This window comes from Drosophila novamexicana, unplaced genomic scaffold, assembly GCF_003285875.2.
Source record: "Drosophila novamexicana strain 15010-1031.04,08,12 unplaced genomic scaffold, DnovRS2.1 tig00000870-arrow-arrow-pilon, whole genome shotgun sequence".
NCBI classification, from domain to species: domain Eukaryota; kingdom Metazoa; phylum Arthropoda; class Insecta; order Diptera; family Drosophilidae; genus Drosophila; species Drosophila novamexicana.
Window position 1 is genome coordinate 2,007,607 of NW_020824830.1, and position 15,263 is coordinate 2,022,869.

A 15,263-nucleotide genomic window follows, 5' to 3' on the forward strand; every position below is an offset into this window, starting at 1 on the left:
AATATATTTTTAAATATACATAATAATACCGTTAATTATAATATGCATGTGCTTGTGGTTCATTTATATTATGTTCATTTACTTGTTGTCGTTATTAATTAGTTTTGTTTACTTACTCTTTAGTTTAATACTTGTATGTTAATTTGTTTTATGTAAATTCAACTATTTTGTTTTATATGCATTTTACATTACATTTAAATAGCGCCAGATAATATTCCATTTGCTACAACTGATTCATGTTGTCGGGGCTGCCGAACATTGTTAATAAAAATTATTATTATAATAAGTTTTTGTTATCTTCGCCCTTCGACTCTGTATATGATGGTAAATATAATTATAATTCATATATATATATACATTAATATATATATACGTATAAAAATCATTTATGCGCCATTGTCTTAATTTGTTTTTAAATGTTTTAATATTACACTACGCTAATAGCACATTTGAAAATCCATTTAAATTGCTAGGGGCCTTATTGTTTTATTATTTATTTATTTGTTTGTTTAAATTAATGTTATGCATTTGCTGTTGCTCATGAACATATAAAAGACTATTTGTTAAATATGTTTTACGTATATATTTTATATATGTATGTTACTAAATATTTATTATTTGTTGTTAAATGCTTGTAAATCATGTTTTTTTTTCCGTTTGTTTACTGTTTAATTTGTTTCCTGATATTTGACTGCTGTTGTTTTTGCTGTTATTATCGAACCGATTCCGTTACAATTTTCACTTTCACTTTCATCGCCCTCACTCTGAGATTTGACAATGAACCTGCCCCCGGAATGGCCACACACATATGCTTTATGTATATAGATCTATGTATATATATATATATATATATATATATATATATATTGTATATGCCGCTACTGCTATATTATTATTTATGTATATAATATATATAAAATTGTTGTTATTTCGCTGAGGTGGAAAATTCTTTAATTAATAAGGTTACTTGTTGTTCTGCTGCCTGCTTTATTCTGCTTCTTGTTGATGCTAATGTTGCGCCAAATCGGATTCTATATTGGTTTAGTTTATCATTAATGTGTCATATCTCGGTAATTTTGAGCAAGGCGGCCGCAGAAACGCCTTGTTTTTACATTAAAGTACACCAAAAAGTTTTATTTATATATATACTATATACTCGTATAGTAATCAGAATGGGAAAAAGAAAAAAAAAAGTATCAACGTGCATTTATCAATATTTTCGAATGCCTAAATATTTGTTTATTGACAAGCGTTTTATTGCATTTTGAATATTTGCTTATTAATTTTGCATATCTTTAGATTGTAATTTGATTTTGGAAGCGACGTTGACAATTTTGACATTTATCTTCTGAACAGGAACGGATCGATTACTGAAGCTTGTTGGTCCCAGCACGAGAAATTGTAACTAAGCTGGCAACAGATCAATCTGGATATATATATATATATATAAATCATGTTGATGATTAAAGGTAGCCAATATACACAGGAGAAGTTTGTAATTAGTTTAAAATTTATTTAAAAATCATAAAAAACACAATTCCACAGAAAAGGACAAAACACACAACTTAAAACGAACACAAATCAATTAAACAATACAAAATAAAATACATTTAAGGATTAATAATCATAATCATAGTAATGATAATAATAGTAAACTTGGTAATAATGAAGTCAGTAACATTGTTGATCAGTAATTGGGGCTTTGTTGCTGTTGTTGCGATTGCGTTTCTTGATGGTTTGGTGCCTTAAGATCTAACACACATGTTCAGTTAAAATATGCTACACTAACCTAATTACAATTCACGGAAATAAACATACAGAGACATAATAGAAAACAAGGCAAAAATCGCTGCTATACAATAAGTTAACTACAAATAAACACAATTCATTTAGTTACAGATTAAAAAGTTACAATCAACTCCATTCGAATCGATTTACATATGATTTTCCAAAAAAAAAAATTGAACATTAAGCAAGAAAAAAACATTGCAATTTTTTCATTTGCGTTTAGATTTTCCCATTTTCATTTTCATTTTCGTTCTCCTTTTCCCAATTCTCCTCGTACGATATTCATTCTGTTCGGCAATTTAACTAAATTAATTTAAATTAATTACTCGTTGTATTCGCGCCACCGCCGGCTCCATTTGCCGTCGGCTCGCCCGTGTTGCTTCTGCTGTCCAGCGACCAGTCCCAGTCCTTGCCCTTGGGCCGAAACTTGGACGACTTGTGATGATGGTGAAAGCTGGCGTTCGCATTCGCATTGCTATTGGCGCCATGATGCGGCGACGATTTCTCCTTGGGCGATTTGCCCGATTTGCACAGGCCCACTGTCGGCGTTGCTGACACGCCGCCGGCCACATCTAATGCCGGCGGACCATTGCCCGCTGCATCGGCTGCTGTCGGCGGTGCACTGGAGTTGGAGTAGGCCAACAGCTCGTCGCAGTCGTACTCCCAGTTGCGCTCACAGAACTTCTTCTTGTAGTGCTTCTCGGAGCCGCTCTTCGACTTGCGCTGATATTTGAGCGGTATGCGCAGCTCGTTGACAGGCGACGGCGCATGGGCCAGCGGGGGAGTGGCCACGCTGGCGGCACTGGGACTGGGCGTGCGTGGCAGACCCACATCAGACAGCGGCGGCGACTCAATGGCGCCCGAGTCCACCGGCGAAACGGTCTTCAGCGAGCTGCTCGCGTGCAGCGATGAGGAGGCCGTAGACTTCATGCTGCTATCGCTCAAATGATCTGCCAAGTGCTGCTGCTGCTGCTGCTGCTGCTGCTGAGGATGTTGTTGCTGTGCCTGCTGCTGCTGTTGTTGTTGCAGTGGCAGCTGCTGCTGCTGCTGCAACTGCTGATGGCCATGCTGATACGGATGATGGCTCAGATTGTGCACCTGGCTGGCATAGAGACTGCTGCTGTTATTGCTGCTGCTACTGCTGCTGCTGTTGTTAATGGGCAGCTCCAGCTGCGATGAACTGGACGAGGTGGACAAAAATGTACGCACCGCATCCGAGTTGCTGCTGCTGTGCGTGATGCCCGAGTCCGGCGAGGTGTTGCAGCTTATGGAGGCGGGCACCGTGTCGCCATCAATGGAGCGCCTCGTCTTGTCCAGCTCAGTGCTGGCAAAGGCCACCAGCCGATCAAAGCCGGAGCTGACCCGATGCTGCCAGTGGGACTCTTCGTCGGCCGCAATAACATCGTCTGCCATGGAAAGACATAAGCAATAGATTAGATATAAATACAAGCCATTGAATCGGTTAAGTGAAAGCAGCGGCAGCTACAGCAGGAGCAGGAGCTGCTGCTGCTGCGGGTGTTGCTGGTGTGTGTGTGTGTGTGAGTGCTAGGCTGGTGTGGGTTCGATAACAGTGGCGATGACGATAACGATAACGATAACGCGATGTGTGGCTAAGCCCTGAACATTTTGTACAGTGACTCAAATATATGCTAAATGGCGTGTGTGTGTGTGTGTGTGTGCGTGTGTGTATGAGTGTGTTTAGCTATGGCTTGCGGCGTGTGTGCATGTGTGTGTGAAGATTAAAAATTAGAGCGTTGCAGAATATATCAGGAAAATCATAAATAAAATGAAAAATAATATGTAAATAAAAATTTAAAAAATAAATAGAGAAATAAACCAATTAGGCGCAACAGAACTTACCTCATGCTCATGTTTTAATTTTATAAATGTGTATATTTAATATACATACTAGATAAATTTGTTTTAAATTCGGTTAGATTAAATTATTGAACGTAAAATAATTATGTTTTGTCTTTTTATATGTGTCAAGTTGTTTGTTTTTTAATTATATTATTAAATGTGGTTTTTGTACTCTGCTCTTCAACAACAACATTTACGTTTTACGTTTTGGCATATTTTCGGGATTTTCGTGCTGATTTTGATTTTTTTTTTTTCTTTTGTTTTGAATGATTGTTGGGTTTGGTTTTGAGAATTTTTGAGGTAATCAATGGTTGTTATTATCATTATCATCATTATAATTATTATTATTATTGGTACTACTACTATCGGCCACAACAAATCCATTGTTATGAGTATTACAATTGGTAGCAGTTTGTTTCGTGGCGCCAGACAAAGTCGAAGTCGGGGTGCGAAGTCGACGTCTGGGATCGTAATTAGTTATAGTACGATGCTTTGCCGAATCGGTAACTGTATGGGAGTAGAGCATAATAGAAGGGATATAAAGTCGAGTTTTGGATAAGTAAAGGGGCGCTTGCTTTTTGATTTTATTGATTAATTTTGTCCATTGTTCGATATTATTTTTTAGTAAATATTTGAAAATTATTTATGAAAAAAAAAAAAATGTATATATAACATTCCAGAGAAGATTGTTAATATCCAAGTGAAAAAAAAAATTGATTGATTTTGATTTATGTCTTTTTATACAGAGAGCGTTTTGTGTATGTGTGTGTGTGTGTCAGGTGTATATTTATTTTTTTATGAATTGAATGAGATGTTTGGCATGACGTGACCAGTTTAATGAGGATTAGCTTAAAATGTTGCATGTTTTCGGCAGTTTTTCTTTTATGTGTTTTTATTCTTTTATGTTTATCGATCGACGGGCTTGTAGAAAACGTTATTTTTTATGTTTCATTTGTTAATTAGCGAGGAAATAACCGTATCTTTAAGATCGTAGATGTAAGAAAGGTAAATTTCACAAAAGTCAAGTAAAGTTTCATTACATTCATATACATATCCTTGCGCTTCTTCTTGGTTTTCTTTGGTTTCTTTGGTTTTTAGTTTTATTTATTCCGTGTTTGAACAATAAGAATTCAATATCTAGTTCATAAATTATGGTAATATTAACATATTCCAGGATTGTCATGTTGATTTATGAGTATTGATAAGTTTAACACTATATTTATTCATCATTAAAAGAGACGCAATGAGTTAGTAAATATTTTTGGTAAAAAAACAAAAATAATGAAAATGAACAAAAATATTTGTATATTGTCTTAGGTTTGAGGCTTTTATAGAATGCGAAGCAAACATTAATCAACGATCTTTTTTAGCTCTATCGCTCGTTTCTAGGATGAAAAGCGAATTATTATCATGTGCGCGAGTTAAAATAATTAAAATTTGTATTTTAATAGAATATGTTTAGGTTTTTTCATGTTCGGATATTATGTTCACTTTTGACGTGCGTTTGACGAACGCTTTTAATATTTACAGACTCTGTTACGCAGCAAATGTTAACTAATGTTAATTGATTCGTTAACAGTAATTTTCATGTTAATTGAATGCTTAACGAAAGCAATAAAAAAATAGATGTACAAGAAGAAAATAGTCAAACTACAAATTGAAAGTGCAAAATACAAAGCATACACAGAAAATAAAAATAAAAGAGACATAAAGCAAACTACGAACAACACACAACATGAATCAAATAAAAACCTTTAAATGGCCGCAAATTTCTCTTTTTCTGTATATATTTAAAACTAATTGCATTAATTTAAAAAAAGATGTAAAGTGTATAAAATGTGTGTAAAATGTGCGTGTAATCAGGCAGATGGTATTGCATTAGCTACTGCCGCTTGAGCTGGAAGTGGAAGAGGAGCTCGAGGATGAGACGCTTTCGGTATCAGAGTCATCATCCGACGAAGCGGAGACGGTTGACCGTCTGTTCTTTGTGGTAAGATCTTGTGCCACCCATTGGGTGGCAAGGCGTGTCTGATAGTGGTGCAACTGATGACATTGTGCATGTGCTGGTGGTGCAAGTGGTGCATGTGGTGCATGTGGTGCATGAAATGCGCGTGTGTGTGTTGTAACTAAATCTTGGCATACGAATGGCTTACCGTCATCGGCGGCATTGGAGCGCTGTCCGCCCACAATGGTGGGCGTGATGCTGTGACCGCTTTGATGCGAGCCACGCAACTGCTGCTGATGTGGTTTCTGCTGATGGTGGTAGAGCTGCTGATGACTCGTCGACAGCTGCAGCGGCCGCTCATCGCCCATCAGCGAGTTGATCTCGGGACTCATCAGCAGCGGCGGCTCCACAAGCAATTTGCTGCGCCTGCCACATGACGAGGATGAGGATGACGGCGTCGGCGACGGCGTCGTGGCATCATGTGCTGGCGGCGGCAGACCCGACACGCCATTGCTATTCACGTACAGATGCTGATGCGCATGGGCAAGCGGCTGCTGATCGAAATGCGCCAATTTGGCGGGTCGCGACGGCTGCTGGTGCGGCGCCAGCGGCGAGCTACGCTTCACGCCCACTGCAAATAGAGAAAATGCGCATGAGTACATGTCACGCAGGAAATTCAAGTGTTACTATAGCTTACGCTCCACTTTGTGCGGCGTGCCATTGATAATGCCGGCGGCTGTGTGATGATGCGGCTGCTGCTGCGGCTGATGGTAGCTATGGGCGGGCGGCGCCTGATGAGCGTAATGCGGCGCCAGTTCCAATGATGATGATGAAGAAGCGGCTGCAGCGCGTCGTTGTCGCTCCTCGTTCTCCTCCTTGTATTTGCGTGCTCGCACATGATCCTGCAGCGAGGCGGCTAGTCCTGTAACAAATTGACAAAACTTATTAGCAATGCAAATAGAAATGTTTTGGTAATGTGGCGCCATCTACGGTACGGATTCAATCCAACATTGGGATCACTTCGGGAGTAACAACAATAAATATTTGTGGACAAAAGATGGCGCCACAAAAATATTTGGTAAATTGTCAAACAGTGTAATACGGAAAGGTATATCCACTCAGTATCGTTGTTTGGCATTTAGTTGTACAGTATGTATAGTTCGAGTACGAGTACATCTAGTTCGATTACTTCTAGTTCGATTACTTCTAATACATATTGATGTCATCATTTTCAGTCTTCTTTCTACATTTTTTAGATTTATACATAAATTGGTTATTTTTATTACTTTATGTTTTTTTTTTTTTTTATAGTATTATAATATAGTATTGTTTATATATAATAAATATATATAAATGGAATTCAACTGAAAATATAATAATTCAGTTTTTATATACATAAAATATTTTTGAGTATTTCGAGAATTTGCTTTTGTAAATAGGAAAATCAAATGAGATGGCTAAAAACCATTTTATACTTAATGATTAAAATAAACACATTTAATTTGTTTAAGAGCATTCGGTTATTATAATTGATAATTGATTTATCAATGTCATCTTCTACTTCTTCTTCTACTACTTTTGATAAATTTTACTTAGACTTAACGCTTGTCCTATATTTTGCTTGAATGATAAAATATTACATATACATATCGAACTAAGAGGCCAGTGGGGGGAATTTAAGAATTACTGATTGAAATTTTACACCCTGACCTTCCCTACATAGGACTGAAGAGAGGCAAGAAGTAGGCCAATCTCTGGGTTGAGGTAAAGCAAAGGTAAAGGTAAAGGTTTTGACTAAGAGGAAAGTTTTATAACCAATAGGGATTTTGAGTTCTTTGTCAAGAGCCTCCCAGGAATCACCCAGGCTTATCTCACCTATTCAAAACTAACTAGAACATGCCCTTCTTCATTGCAATATATGCTTCCGTTAATTATAAATATAATTTTTAATATAGAATAGTTTTTAAAATGTGCATTCCTGATATACGTATGTTCATATTGGAGCACATATTTGAATAACTAGCGTATAACTTATACCTTATTTAATGTTACTTTGATCGGCAAGTTTGTTAATTTTAACTAGGAAACTACTTTTACTATTACTATTTGGCACTTACCTTCTAAAGGCGGATTGGCGCCATTCAATCGTGGTGCCCGCAGCGCGTTGGCACCACCGACTGTGTTCTTTGATTTCTGATGTTGCTGTTGTTGTTGCTGCTGCTGCTGCTGCTGCTGCTCCTCGTGGAAGTAGGCCTCGATGCAGCCCATCATTTCCGCGCGCGGCAATGTCACCGGCTGGTAGTCCCGTCCAGAACGAGAGGACGAGGAGGCACGTGCGCCCGGCTGCGATTTGTGGGCGTAGGCAACGTGGGCCAAGGTGGCCAGATTGTTGTTGGTGCTGGATGCCGCCTGGCTGTAGTTCGTCGGCTGCGGGTCCGGCGCATCCTCGCCCAGGGGTCGAACGTGCACACGCTCCGGCCGTTGGGCATTCAGATTAATGAGCAGACGGTCATTGGTGCGCTCGGCCAGGAAGGCGCGTTCCATGAAATGCGCACTGCTGCTGCTGCTGGCGCTGCCGGTGCTCATGTTGACCGCCGCGTTGATGATGCTCTGATGTGAGATTTCCAGCGTGCGCTCGATCTCGCCATTGACCAGATCACCGATGGTCTTGCCGGCTGTCACCGGCGGCGCCAGCGACATGGGCGGTGGCGTGGGCAACGGCTGCGGCGGCTGACTGAGCTTCTCTTGCGAGAGATGACGACGCAGCGCCATTTTTGCTGGCGACACCTGTGTGTAGTCTGGCTGCGAGGAGTTGGAGCTGGGCCGACTGGGCGGTCGAACAGACAGACGTTCCACGCGGTAACCAGCATAGTCCGAGTTGGCCGAGCTGGCACGCGGCAGTAGATCCAGGCTGTGTTGTTGTTGTTGTTGTTGTGGCTGTTGGTGTTGCTGTTGCAATTGTTGATGTTGCTGTTGCTGTTGCTGCTGCTGTTGCTCTGAAAGTTGTTCGCGACTGCCGGAGCGCTGCAGCAGATTCTCTGCTGGCGCCTTAAACTCAGCTGATGTGCCCGCTGCCTGATGATGATGATGAAGGTGCCCAATTGGCGCGTGTTGTGCATGTTGTTGCTGCTGTTGCTGTTGTTGCTGCTGCTGTTGTTGTTGCTGCTGTTGCTGCTGCTGCTGCTGATGCTGCAGTCGCTGTTGTGCCACATGGGCCAACATGAGCGCATGTTGCTGCTGCTGCTGTTGTTGCACCATAAAATGCTCGTAGCTGTTGGCGCTCACCGAGGCACGCCGCCGATGGAAGCCCAGATCAGCGGCTGTGGGTGCTGTCGCCGCTGTTGAGCCGTGCCCAGCATAAAGCGTGGCCATATGCGCTGCTGACGATGACGACGACGCGGACGAGGACGACGGCGGCGGTGGTGGCGGCGGCGGCGGTGCTGATGCACCTGGTCTGGCTGGCGAATACTTGGACTCCTTGAGCGTCACCGTTTGGCCATACTTGCCCGACAAATGCTGCAGCTGCTGCTGTTTGCTGCTCATGTAGGCGCTGCCGTAGGGCAAATTGGCGGGCGGCGGCGGCGCCGTGGACGCAGCTGTTGCAGCACGCGGACCTGGCAAAGGTGGCGTTATAGGCGATATGGTCGTATTGGCATTCAAATGCATGAGGCCCTGCGTCGATACGGTGATAATGTTGTGCAAGCTGTTGCCGGTTGCTGCTGTTGTTTGGCCCATTTGCTTGCTGCGCTTCGAGACGGGCGATTGCAGCGGCACAGCGGGCGTCTCCATAATGGGCATTGCCTTGCTGCGCTGCTCCTGATCCTCATTTAGGGCTGATGTTATGATGCTCTTCAGCCTATCCTCAAAGTTGGCCACCTTGGGTGATTCCTGCTTACGACCCAGTCCCGGCAGCTCGCACTTGGGCAACAGCACAGCTTGCTGTTGTTGTTGTTGTTGTTGTTGTTGTGGCTGCGATTGTTGCTTGGGCGCCGGCATCAGAGTGCTGTCCTTGTAGAGCGCCGGCGTCGTCTTCGACTCCATTTTGGGCTTTTGGCCGTTGATAAAGTTGACGGCACTGATGGTGCTTGGAGGCGGCTGGAATTTGCCCGCCTCGACCTGGCGACAGGTCTCGAGTATCTTTTGGGCCAGCACCTCGGGATTGCTCTCCTGTATCTTGCCCACCTCCGGCACCTCGGGCCATTCCTGCGAGCGTGCGCGATGCTCGCGACTGCGACGCGACGATTTGCTATTTACCAATTTGTTACAATTGGCCAGCGTCGGAGTCGTTGCGGCACTTGTTGCAACTGTTGGGGCGCCACTAGCCAGGCTGATGTTGGTGCCCTGGGCAAGCAGCACGGTGGCTGTGCTGCGCTCCTCGGCGGACTTTTGCAGCGAGCTGGTTTCCTGTTCGATGGTGGAGACCTGCGCATAGAGCTTCTTGCGCTGGCTCAGCGTATTGGCTATCTCCTTGAGCACCAGCTCCTGGGCCGCAGTTTCGGACAGCTCGTGCGGCAGCTCGAGCTTCACCTTGCCATTGCCGCCGTTGGCGACGGCACAGAGCTTCTGGTATTCGGGCAGATGCTTCAGCTGCTTGCTCAGCAGCAATTTCTGTTCGCTTTCGTAGACGGTTACCTCGTTGCGCATCTTGCTGACCGCATGCTGCAGATCCTTGTGCCGTCCGACAATCTCCTTGGCCTGGGCAATCAGATCGTTGGGCGAGTTCACATTGATGCCCAGCTCATTCATGCGCACCTTCAGCAGGGTTACGCTGTCATCGATCAGCACCTTGATCTGCTTGTCCAGCTGATTGGCCCGATTTTTAAGGCGAGCCATACGCTCCTGTTCCTGGGCAATTTGCTTCTGCACCTGCGGCAGATACGCGCTCGAGCGCATGTGCTCAATCATGGTCATATACTGGGAGCGGAACACATCGAGCAGTATTTGCAGGGCATAGGGCGTATCCTGGGGCGCTGTGGGTATGTCCAGTTCGCGATGCGACATGTCGCCGGTGAGCAGCGACGTCAGCTGCTGGTCAACTGTGCCCGGCGCTGCGGGCAGCTTCTTTGTCATCGCATCCAGCGAGGTGCTCAGCACCGTCTGCTTGTGCAGCACATCGAGGCCGGCAATCTTTAAGCACTTGCGTCCACGTTGTCCCTTCTTCAAGCGGCCCTTGCGTCCGGGTCCAGCGCTCGCCGCACGCGGCTGATCCTCCTTGCTGCTGGAATCCTTGCTGGCCGACGCAGACGTGGCGGATGCAGCAACTGCAGCCACAGCCGCTGCCTCTTCCGCTTCGCGCTGTGCGGCCGCCGCCGATTTGCTGGCAATAGCCGCTTTGCGCGTTAGCTTCTTTCGCTTCTTCAGCGTGGTGATGGCGCGTGGGCCGCGACCGTGGTGGCTGTTGCTGTTGTTGCTATTGCTATTGTTGTTCTCCTCGTCATCCGACTGCGAACTCTTGCCCTTGGAGCTGCACCAGTCCGACCACACCTTGCGCGTCATTGGCCCATTCGACGTAGACGTGGTGGCCGTGGTGGTGTTGCCGCCATTGCCATTGGTCGCCTCACCCTCACCGTCGCTCTCCGTACTGCTGTCCATGTCCAGGCTGCGTTGCTGCATCTGTTGCTGCTGCTGCTGTTGTTGCTGCTGCTGCGCACTTGCCAGCTGTTGGCGCGTCTTGGAGGCGGCTAATCCACCGCCGCCGCTGACATTCGCCGGCGACTGCGATTGATTGCGCTGCTGGGCGGGGCCGTTGAACAGATCCCTTTCCCGCTCTCGCTGCTGTTCCCGCTGCTCCCGCTGATGGTTGTTGTTGTGATTGTTGTTGTTATTGTGATTGTTGTTTTGATGGCCAATGTTGGCCTCACGTTTGGCGCGATCTCGTGTGGTGCGCACGGTACCTGAAAGATATTGCGAAAGAAAAAGGCATTAGCAACATTTAGATAATCTCCAAATGCCAACAAATTACTATAAATTTCTAGTAAATCCCATGGCTATGAGAGCACTGCTTAATACAGCACAATTTTATAATCTCCCACAAATTTATTCTGTTTTTAAATGAAGTTTAAAACAGAAATCTATCATAAACAAAAGTTTGTTTTGAAATTTAAAGATAATTATTTACTAATAAATATTTTAAAAGGGTCAATTAAGGAACCGAACAATAAAGTTAAAGTGAAAAGTCAACAACAAAAAATAAGATCAACTTTCTTAATTTTAAGAAAATGTTCTTAAATATTATTATACCTACATATATACTTAAACAAGGCCCAAAACTTAAAATTATTGCTAGGTTCCTTTAGCCTTAGTTCAAATTAAACCTATAAATTTCAGTGTTACAAATAGCTTAGCTTCATACTTAGATCGGGCAATATATTTATAGACCTAACTATTTGAGATTGTTTCAACTGAAGATCAAACGGAAACTTAGAATAGTCATCAATAATGACTGATCGTGACTGATTGTGATTGAACATGTTCTGATTTATGACTGACTGACTGATTTGATTTGATTTGATCATGATTGATATTCAAAACTGATTTGTGATTGAACGTGTGCTGTATACATTAACATCTCTGCCCCGCCCAGCCCCCAATTACTTACCCACATGCTCATGATCACCGCCCTTGGTTTTCAGGCGCTGAAAATATCGCTCCAAAATAGTGCGATCGATCACATGCAAATAATATGAAACCGGTTTGCAGGTCCATGAAACGGAGCCCTTCAGTGGCGGTATTTCGCTCACATGCATAATCGTGCCAATGTCGCTAAGATTTCTGTAATGGGCAGATATTATCAGATCAAACACATTGTTCCAAAAATATATGTCAATGTATTACTCACCGATCTGTAATACGAAAGTTGAGTGGACAGAACGATTTGGATGACACAACTCGAGCGCCATCTCGCAAATCGGCAAATCGCTCCTTCAGCTGATGATCGACGGTCGGACCAAAGGCAAAGTTATTGACAAACACCAGCGTCGAGGAGGTGATCTTCTCGCGATGCTCGTCCACCAGAAAGTCGCCCTTGATCAGCTTGTACTCGCAGTAGCGTTTGCCGAACCAGCTCATGTACTGTCGAAAGATCTGATCCATACGTTCCGCATAGCGAGCGGGCGTGTCCGCCTTCTCGATGCCAATGCATGTCTTGAGCGGAAACGAGCCGGCCATTTGTAGTACCACCTGTCCCACACCGGAACCGAGATCAATGAACGTGTCCTCCTTGCTAACGGTGACATGTTTGAGCATTTGCTGTACCAGCTCGTACGACGTCTCTCCGTACACCTCCGGCGAGAAGGGCTCGTACTGATTGAGTTTGTCCGGATCGAGTACGGCAGCATTGTAAACTAATTGCAGTATGTGTCTTAAAAGGCTAGGGTGAGCGAACTTATTCAAGCGCTCGGCGGGCAGTGAAGTTCCTTTTTCCTGTGATAATCAATTTTAATAATTAGCTCGATCAACAACAGTTTAGAATGCCAATAAAGCTGAGAGTTCGATCGAATCGATTGTTTCAAACGGAACAAATGAAAATTAAATACTCTTCTTTTGAAATAAACATTTCAATTTCGGTTAGAAGAAATAGAATTTTATTTGAAGTTATTTATTTGAATATGCTTTTAATTCTCACATTTTAACTGTCGTTTAAAGTTCTTGAAGCAAAGTTGAGCAATGGAAATCGGAAAGAATTTTGTTTCGCTTTAAATAGGTTACGTATTACTTTTGTAAAAAACGTAAAGGGATTCTCTCGAATTGATTAGTTTACGAACTGGCTTTGCCAGAATAAAGATGCTTCCTAACAAAACCTTCGAATCGGTTCGAGCTTAAGCAACAACTTTACCAAAATGTGATTCATTATGTTAATGTTTGTTGTCTAAATTTGCAGTTGAGTTGATAAATGGTACTTACCAATGCAACAATACTGTCGACAGCCTTGTTGAAGCGATCGACAAGATTTGTCATAGTCTTATAGCAGGCAGTGTCAATGTGATTGAGGTTAATCTCCTCGAATGCGGATGAAATTGATGGCAGCTCATCGCATACGAATTTAATTGTGTCGATGATATCGATGCCATTGTCATGCTTATCCTGTCCATGTCCAATCTGCAGTGGCCAGGCAAATGTGATGGTATCGGAGGAGCCAGCTGGCGAGCGCAACACCAAGTCTTTGACTTGCGGTGTTGCCATATTTTACCCTTGCCAGCTGTGCGGCAAAAGGTCAATGGGTAACGAAACACTAAAACAACGTCACGTTGTTGTTTTATGCTTCGCAAATGTTGTTGTCAATTCTTGTTAACGATTTAACTGTTGCAGTTGCTTGCAGTGTCAGATGTATGATGAGCATGGGCGTTCATATATCTTGTGTCATATGCATAATGATAATAATATCGATGCTGATGATGGCGATGCTGATGATCAAAAACGTTGGCATAGGAGCTAATGTTGAGGCGTCTCGCGTTACGTTACGTTTCGTTTACTTAATGGTTGCGTTAAAACTACGATTACGATGTGATAGGTTGTTTGTTTGTTGTTGTTGTCTTAGGAACAGTGGCAGCGTTGGGTAAAGTGTGTGTACGTGTGTATTGGGCTAAACAATAAGAGAACAAACTATCGTCTACTACTTGCTTCTGTGTGCGTCACGTTATGTTACGTTACGATCGTTACGTTATGATTGCTACTGTTTCTGCTTCTGCTTCTGCTTCTGCTTCTGCTGCTGCTGCTGCTGCTGCTGCTGCTGCTCTTCCCACCCACAAATATGTCTCGATCTCCGTCGTCTCTGCCTCCTCTTCGTCGTCTTCCTCCAGCAGCAGTGGCAGCCAATGGAACAGCAACAAAATATAAAAGTAACTGATGATAGTTGCGTAATTTTATATTTTGCTGTATGTTAAGAAAACGATGCATTTTCCTCAATGTGCGACAACATTTTCGCCTGCCATATGCTGGTGTTGTTGTTGTTGTTGTTGCTGTTGTTGTTGCTGTCGCTGTTGCTGCAGCTGCATGCGTTTCATTTCATCGTCGCGCAGTCCAGCAGCAATTGCGTTTCGATTCACTGCGTTCCACGGCACGCGCGCTTTGCCTATTAACGTTACGCATAATGCGCGCGCGCGTCGCTCAGTGTTGCAAAACGACGTATGCGACGTATGTGATTGAGATATCAGCTTTTGAGAAAACTGTTTTTTTGTGATTTAGTTTTATTGTTTTGGTTTTTTTTGGGGAGGGTCTGCAAGAAAAAAGAGAAAAACAGAGAAATGGTAGAACATAAATAAACAAGGCTTGAAAATGCATTAAATATAACATAAATAATGAAAATCGAATTAATTAAGAAACAAGAGAAAACCAACTCGAGATGCTGATTATGAGCGTGCTTCAAAACTTAGAAGCTGATTAAAAATGCGACAATGTTGTGTTCTCAGAATACGTATCTAATATCAATAAATAAGTGCGAATTAATCTGAGAGTAAAGCACTAAACTATTTAAATAACTATAGTATATAATGCTACATTACTAATTTAATCAGTTATCATGAGCGGTTTATAAGATATACACATTGCCCATGCATTACCAAAGTTTTCGGGAAACTGAAATCGCATTCTTACAGCATTCCTTAAAGTTACATAATTTGCCACACAATTCGAATACTTGTGTTTAATTTGCTCCAATAACTTTTAAATGAGG

General features: G+C 43.1%; 1 protein-coding gene across 2 annotated transcripts; it reads right to left on the reverse strand.

Moving 5' to 3' along the window:
• Positions 1-1,494: 1,494 nt before the first annotated feature.
• On the reverse strand, positions 1,495-14,800 carry LOC115764621 (histone-lysine N-methyltransferase, H3 lysine-79 specific). Of its 2 annotated transcripts, none has more exons than XM_030707783.1 (7): positions 13,496-14,800; positions 12,432-13,015; positions 12,192-12,364; positions 7,711-11,487; positions 6,291-6,515; positions 5,802-6,224; positions 1,495-3,194 (listed from the first exon to the last, which is right to left on the reverse strand). In XM_030707783.1, exons 1-7 carry the CDS (start codon positions 13,772-13,774, stop codon positions 2,107-2,109), a joined length of 6,549 nt encoding a protein of 2,182 aa, XP_030563643.1. In that variant the 5' UTR covers positions 13,775-14,800; the 3' UTR covers positions 1,495-2,106. The 2 variants fall into 2 exon arrangements, with proteins under 2 accessions (XP_030563643.1, XP_030563644.1); XM_030707784.1 differs by lacking the exon at positions 1,495-3,194 and adding an exon at positions 3,934-4,155.
• Positions 14,801-15,263: the final 463 nt, after the last annotated feature.